Below are 7,500 nucleotides of genomic sequence, written 5' to 3'. Positions count from 1 at the left end.
TTTATGTAAGATAAGTTATTTATTTATTTGTTGCCTTTGTGTCATGCTGGTTAACTTATTGTGTGTTCATCTGCGTGTGTGTGTCCTAATAAAGATGAAGTAAACGTGTTGCTGGCGTTATCTTTGGTGCAGAGAGACTCCACGTGGCCACATTCACACACCACAACGTGTTTATTCAAGGTTTTCTAGCCAAAAATATAAATGTTGCATGTACAAAAGTTGTAAAAGTGGAAGGAGGCGGAGTCTCTACGAGGCCGTCGCGTCCTCCTCCGGCTCCTCTGGCTCCGCCCCCCACACCTGGACACGCCCCTCCATGGCCGTGAGGAGGCAGGTGTCTGTCGGGTGGAAGGACAGCGACTGGACCACGGCTTTCCCCACCGGCAGCTTCAAGGACAGCGACCCCTGGAGGTCAGGGAGGGAAGAGAACACACCAGCGTTACAGGACACTTCTTGCATCCTGTCCGACCGCCGTGATGTCACCGAGCCGCCTCTCCTCTGCTCCTGTGAGCTTACAGGGTCCGTTTGAGGGTTTCAAAGTGTGTTTGTGAAGTCACATTCTGCCGTAGACGTATCTTAGACCTGAAGGAATCAGCATCAGCTCCAGTGAGACTTTATTCAGAAGATCTCTGCACGTTTGTTGTCTTTAAGACGTGTGACGCGATCAGAGAAGGTCTGAAAAGTCGAAGGAGTCAGAGAACGAAACAGCCCACTTGGATTTCTCAGGTACTAATATACATCCCATAATACTCTTGTAGGCTTCGTACAGGCTCAGAGAATCACATCGATGTGTTTATTATTGAACTGTAAAGTGTATTTATGAACAGAAAGGTGAAGAGTTACGTTTGCGTGATAAAGTGACAGCGAGGGTTTTGAGGTTATGAATTCATGTGATTACATAAACTTCACGGTAGATGAATTGTTGTGTTGGGATAGATCTCTTCCCACAAGTCATTGAAATGAAGTTGATCAACGTTGTGGTTGCAGAGGTCCTGCAGGTCTTTGTGGTCTTCTCTCTCCTCAAGCACCAGACTCCATTCACTAAACACTCATTTCACACTGGCAGCACACGGGTTAGTCACTGTCTTTCAGTGTGGCGCTCTGAAGAGAGCGAGCGTCACAGCGTGAGGAAGAGGAGGAGTTCTAGATGAAGGGCTGAGTCCGGTGAAGCAGAGTGTGAGCCGCTCACCTCCACCAGGTCCCAGCAGTACACCTGTCCGTCCTCCGAGCAGCTCAGGACGTGAGTGTCCTTACTGGACAGACAGCAGTCCAGCTTGTAGCCCTTCATCTTGTGTCCCGTGAACCTGAGACACACACACACACACACACACACACACACACACACACACACACACACACACACACACACACACACACACACACACACACACACACACACACACAGGGTGTCATCCTCTGTGCTGCAGACTCAGACGCTCAACAATGGACAAAATATTTGCGGCAACTAAATCATATTTATTTGGGACCGATGAGGTGAAATTGGACACTTTCTCACAGCATTGCATTGTGGGAAAATGTCCAATTTCACTCAATTGGTCACAAAGAACATTATTTAGTTGCCGCAAACCAACATCTGTAGACGTCTCTTTCCCCAGTTCAATTCCATGTTTAAACAGTCTTTCAAGGTGTGTGTGTGTGTGTCTGTGTCTCTGTGTGTGTGTGTGTGTGTGTGTGTGTAACAGAGAGCGAGGGAACACTCACTCGCCCAGCATCTCCCCGGTGCTCTTGTCCAGCAGCCGCACGGTGGAGTCCAGGCTGGAGCTCAGCGTGCACTGACCGTCCTGACTGAAGCACACGCACGTGATGGGACCTGAGGGACCAGGAGACAAGGAGACAAGGAGACCACAAGCCATGAGACAAGGAGACCACAAGCCATGAGACAAGGAGACCACAAGCCATGAGACAAGGAGACCAAAAGCCATGAGACAAGGAGACCACGAGCCATGAGACAAGGAGACAAGGAGACCACAAGCCATGAGACAAGGAGACAAGGAGACCACGAGCCATGAGACAAGGAGACCACAAGCCATGAGACAAGGAGACAAGGAGACCACAAGCCATGAGACAAGGAGACCACAAGCCATGAGACAAGGAGACAAGGAGACCACAAGCCATGAGACAAGGAGACATCGACCGGGCCGGAGCCTCGCTCACTGCTCAGGAAGTCCACGTGCAGCTGTCCCATCCGCAGGTCGTAGCGCCGCACGCGTCCGTCCACCGACCTGAACGCAGGAGAGACAACCGCCACACGCTGCGTTTCAGGGGGAGAAATGAACACGTTCGTACTTTGTTCATGTGTGTTTTGCAGGAAGACGTCTCTCTTTTGATATCCAAGACGTATCTTTTATTTATTGTGTAAACGCTGATCGTGGAGGTTCAGCTGTTTGAGCTGTGGCTCGTGTGATTGATCGAGTATTGGCTGATTAGTTTAGACGTGAGGTCACTTCTATCTGTTAATTTACTTTTCTGTTGCCTTTAAATGAATCAAACTAAAGATGTTCATGAATTTCTGCATTTTGAGCCCTTTAAGCCCTCACCTCTAATCATATTTATTGTGTTCAGAACATGAGAGTTGTATATTATTAAAGGCCTGATTTTATCTTTATTTTGATACCGAACATGTTATTTTTCTTGCTTTGTACCTCGTGTCCTCATATTGAACTGCACTGAAACTTTCATTCTATTAGGAGAGGAAGCAGGAAGTGATGTCATGAAACCAAAGGAGAGGAAGCAGGAAGTGATGTCATGAAACCAAAGGAGAGGAAGCAGGAAGTGATGTCATGAAACCAAAGGAGAGGAAGCAGGAAGTGATGTCATGAACTGACCCGGTGAGCAGCTCGTGTTGCGCAACCTTCAGGCTGCTGACGCCGTCACGAGCCTCATCGAGGACCTGGAGGGGCTCGAACCGCCGGGACCGCGTGTCCCAGCAGCGGACCGTCCCATCGAGGGACCCTACACACACACACACACACACACACACACACACACACACACACACACACACACACGCACACTATTTCCACTACAGCAGCATTTATAAATACATGTAAAGTAATTTTACGTTATTTTGCGTACTACACTTTGAGCAACTCAAGAAAACGCACAACGTGCACTGAGGTGTGTGTGTGTGTGTGTGTGTGTCTCACCAGACAGGATGACCGTGGCCTCCTCGTTGAACTGGACACAGTTGACTCTCTGTGGGCAGAAGAAGAAGAAGAACTCAGAGGATTCAGACACCGAACAGGAAGAGAGAACTCAAGGAAAAGCTTTTGTTTTTTTAAATACAACTATTTGAATAAAAGAAACCGACCCCTGCGTGACCTCTGAGTTTGCGGATGACCTGCCCCGTGGCGACGTCCCACAGGATCAGCGTCTTATCGGAGCTGCAGGAGCAGAGCTGGCTGTTGTCGAAGGAGCTGAGGAAGCACACACACTCTTTAAATCAGGCGTCTTCACAGCGTAACGAGTATAAAAGCGGCGGCAGCGCGCTCACCCGTCGGCGTCCAGCACCTCGTAGCCGTGGCCGCTGTACGTCTTCAGCAGCGTGCCGCGGCTCACGCTCCACAGCTTCAGGGACTTGTCGCTGCCGCACGACAGGAAGTAGTTCCCGTCCGCTGGCCGAGAGGAGAGGAGACGAGAGGGGAGGAGAGGAGACGAGAGGGGAGGAGAGGAGACGAGAGGGGAGGAGAGGAGACGAGCGGGGAGGAGAAAGGCAGATTTAAAAACAGCTGATTTAACAGACAACTCATGTGGGAGAGTTCACACTGAGACCTCCGGCCAAATGACCCTTCTGGTCACATGACATGTATTGTCCTTCTGGTCACATGACATGTATTGTCCTTCTGGTCACATGACATGTATTGTCCTTCTGGTCACATGACATGTATTGTCCTTCTGGTCACATGACATGTATTGTCCTCGTGTCCATCCTGATAGAGGACCCTCCTCTCTCAGGTTGCTCTCCTGCAGGTTTCTTCCCTTTCTCTCCCCGTTAAAGGCTTCTTTTGGCAGAGGAGGAGACGTCCCGGGACAGAAGGTGTCGTTTGTGTGCAGATTGTGAAGCCCTGTGAGGAACGTGTGTAGTTTTGGGCTCTACTGAATAAATAAACAGTCTCCCTCACCGTTGAAGCGAACCGCCCTGACGGCTCCTTGCTTACAGTCCACCGTCCTGAGCAGATGCTGAGGGAGCTGAGGGGCCTGAGGTCTGGGCTGAGGGAACGACATGACGTAACCTGTGGGGGGAGAAAACAACAACAACACAACAGTAAACACGTGAGCCACACCGACCAACTTCTACCTCATTGCAACGAGTTCAAACACTGCAACACAAACTATTTCCTTATTTATTTCCACGTGAAACGGAATACACTTTAACATTATTCTAATAACCACCTTATAACGTTACATTGCAATACAGCTTCTGGCTTCGACGATGGACTATTTACGACAGTGGACTAATTACGACATAACTAGCACGTTTTGCGGTAGCTTCACGGTCGTCACTTCCTACTCACAGTAACGTTAGTTTTCCTCCCGTTCCGCTTAAACTGTGAGTTAAATTTCAGCCAGGTGCCATGTTGTTACTCCTGTTGCAGTTAATACGACGAATAACTGTTTTTATAAGAAGAGTATCCCGAGTTTGTAACCATTAACAGCGTCTTCCATTCATGCAATCCGTCTCGTTCGCTGAAACGCGCAATGCATGCTGGGATATAGAAAAAATAGTCCTGTCAAAATAAAAGTAAAAAAACAACAACCTCCCGTTATATCGTAGCCTACGGCGGCGCTTAACGCTTTTATTTTGAAACCCACCGGATATGACGAACCTCTTCCTCCACTGTCACCGTGAAGCGTCTGATCAGCTGTATTTCAAGCACAAGTTTTCCATTTTTCTAAATTAAAACAAACTTCCCGGGAGGGAATTCGTGACTTATCATGTCTTTTAACAGTCTGTCAGACCCGAGGAGAATAAATAAGATTCTAAGGTGAGTTTATTTATCGATGTAATTAGCATTTAGCTCGGATTGAGCTAGCTGCGGGGCTAACAGCTAGTCTTTAACACAAGCCATGAGCCTCTCCTGGGATTAGTGGTCATCTGATTGAACTGTAGGACTTCAACACCAACACATGACGGCATTTACCTCACATGTACTCGGCTGTCAGGGGTTTAACACTCGGTCACCTAGCATGTTGTAGCTTGTGTGTCAGCGTGTCATCAGTTTGGTGCTGTGAGCTCAGTGTCTACAGAGCATCAAGCCCCTTACACACCTTCAATTCAAATACACGCATGCCGATTTAATTGTATAATGTATACTTACTTTAAAGTACTGTTATCTGATGTGTGTTTACCATGTTCATCTTTAAATGATGTGATGGTTGTGCTTATTTGTATTATTCCATATCTATGTATTGTTGTGCACCTTTCACCTCGTCCCTTGTACCTGCGGTGTCCTCGGGCCCGTAAAGGATTGTGGGTCTGACTGCGTTACGTTGTGGGTCTGCAGGTACAAAGCCCCGAGCACCGACAGCAACCCCACGCTGGAGGACCCCACGCCCGACTACATGAACCTGCTCGGCATGATCTTCAGCATGTGTGGACTGATGCTCAAGGTGACACACACACACACACACACACACACACACACACACAAACACACACACACACCCACACACACACACACACACACACACACACACACACACACACACACACACTAAACCTCTCCTCTCTGCCCTGTCCTCTGTGTCCGTGTGTGTGTGTGTGTCCACGTTAAAGGGCTGTCGTCCCTGAAAGTCTGGCCCAATCGTTGCATTTAGAAGATTAAAGGTGAACACACCTTTTGAGAGGAGGAAGAGGAGGAGGAGGAGGAGGAGGAGGAGGAAGGGCAGCTTTTGACTGCCCACCCCACCCCTACCCCCACTCCATCTGTCAGGATTGTTTTTGGTCTCAGGCCGTTGGCATCGAACCTTTCAAGTCCATGCAAAGGATTCTGGGTGTTTTTTCTTTGACTGGGGACTGAAATTCGATACCCAGATGAACTCTGTGGTGAAAAGCTGCTATTTACAGCCGAGGAGCATTGCTGAACTTCAACCATCCTCTCTCTCTCTCTCTCTCTCTCTCTCTCTCTCTCTCTCTCTCTCTCAACGTGACCGCCATCGCTGCAGCGACCTCCTCAAGGTCAACGTGACCTCTAACGTGTTCCCGCATCCCTTTTTATCGACCGCCTGTCAAATACAGGATTGATTTTGAAGGTTGTTTTTATTTGTGTTAAAAGCCACAGACGAGACGGCCGCCTGTACGCGCCCCAAAACAACACCTGGAAGAGTCCTGGAGTTTTAAAATGGGTATTTCCAGGCCTGGAAAAGTCATTGAAAATATTAAAATCCCCAAAGTCCTGTAAATGTGTTATATTCATGTGTTCATGACGTTCATTTAGTTATAAATAATGAATCTGTTTTTAAAAAAAAGAGGCTCAAAATATCAGCAGCATACATAAAGGCATCTATATAAATGTTCATTCAATCCAAAAGTAGCTTGTGTGGCTCACCGTTGTGACCTTTCCTGTGTGTGTGTGTGTGTGTGTGTGTGTGTGTGTGTGTGTGTGTGTGTTTTCAGCTGAAGTGGTGCGCCTGGATCGCGGTCTACTGCTCCTTCATCAGCTTCGCCAACTCCAGGAGCTCAGAGGACACCAAACAGATGATGAGCAGCTTCATGTGAGTCTCAGAGACGCAGTGAACCCGTCTCAGTCCAACCTGTAGGCATGTGAGTCGTGTTCAGTGGCTGTCATTGAACATCGAGACTCTTCGGTCCAGAACTCAATGCGTTATGATAATACAAAAAGATTTAATGGAAGATGATAGTCAGCAAATACATTACTCGATATCGAGGACTTCTAATATCAGCAACTAGCAGATCACATCGCAGTAAAAGAAGTCCTGTAAGATGATTCTACTTGTGAATACTTTTGCCCGTCAGACGCGGCAGCGGTCGATCACATCCATGAGATCATTTAGCATATTTGCGACGATGCTATCGGATAAAAACATACATTATGTATGAGTATTAAAATGTTTGGCCTCCGCTGCTCGGGGTGTCGTAAAGGAACTCTCTTGAATTACTCGGCTCTGAACCTCCCCTCCCCTCGGCTGCCACCGAGACGCAGACGAGCCAACGCTAATGTCCCAAAGCTTTTAACCACGCGACCTTTTCGGAGGCGGGGTGCGTTTTCCATCTGCTCATGAAGGAGCACTACAGCAGCGGGGGCGCCGGTCCAGGCCCAGACAGACAGAGGGAGTAACCCCCCCCCTTCCTGCCCCTCCCCCATCTGCTCCATCATCAAGATGAGGTCGCGTTAAAGACGAGACGGCAAATGTTTGGCTCGGGGAGAGCCGGTGTCCTCCGGTGCCTTCAGGTTCCAGCAGACGTTGTGTACACATGTTCACGTCCAGCTCACTGCTTTCGTATTATGCCAAACGCTGTCA

The 7,500-nt window shown here is 48.5% G+C and overlaps 2 protein-coding genes across 3 annotated transcripts in view; one reads left to right on the top strand and one right to left on the bottom strand.

Annotated features, from left to right (window-relative positions):
* Positions 1 to 152: 152 nt before the first annotated feature.
* wdr83 (WD repeat domain containing 83) lies at positions 153 to 4,715 on the bottom strand. Of its 2 annotated transcripts, none has more exons than XM_068604247.1 (10): positions 4,533 to 4,715; positions 4,140 to 4,250; positions 3,512 to 3,632; positions 3,329 to 3,434; positions 3,165 to 3,213; positions 2,844 to 2,970; positions 2,173 to 2,240; positions 1,720 to 1,828; positions 1,187 to 1,301; positions 153 to 402 (listed from the first exon to the last, which is right to left on the bottom strand). In XM_068604247.1, exons 2-10 carry the CDS (start codon positions 4,240 to 4,242, stop codon positions 247 to 249), a joined length of 954 nt encoding a protein of 317 aa, XP_068460348.1. In that variant the 5' UTR covers positions 4,243 to 4,250; positions 4,533 to 4,715; the 3' UTR covers positions 153 to 246. The 2 variants fall into 2 exon arrangements, with proteins under 2 accessions (XP_068460348.1, XP_068460349.1); XM_068604248.1 differs by lacking the exon at positions 4,533 to 4,715 and adding an exon at positions 4,411 to 4,463.
* Positions 4,716 to 4,810: 95 nt separating this feature from the next.
* wdr83os (WD repeat domain 83 opposite strand) overlaps positions 4,811 to 7,500 on the top strand; it is a 4,033-nt gene continuing 1,343 nt past the window's right edge. The window contains exons 1-3 of the mRNA XM_068604250.1: positions 4,811 to 5,003; positions 5,523 to 5,628; positions 6,635 to 6,732. Of these exons, the coding sequence (XP_068460351.1) occupies positions 4,954 to 5,003; positions 5,523 to 5,628; positions 6,635 to 6,732 (254 nt within the window). The 5' untranslated portion in view covers positions 4,811 to 4,953. The remainder of the gene's footprint in view (positions 5,004 to 5,522; positions 5,629 to 6,634; positions 6,733 to 7,500) is intronic.

Source organism: Clinocottus analis, unplaced genomic scaffold (genome assembly GCF_023055335.1).
Source record: "Clinocottus analis isolate CAN_PGR_092001 unplaced genomic scaffold, fCliAna1.0.p SCAF_66, whole genome shotgun sequence".
NCBI lineage: Eukaryota > Metazoa > Chordata > Actinopteri > Perciformes > Cottidae > Clinocottus > Clinocottus analis.
This window is presented reverse-complemented; position numbering and strand designations above follow the sequence as displayed.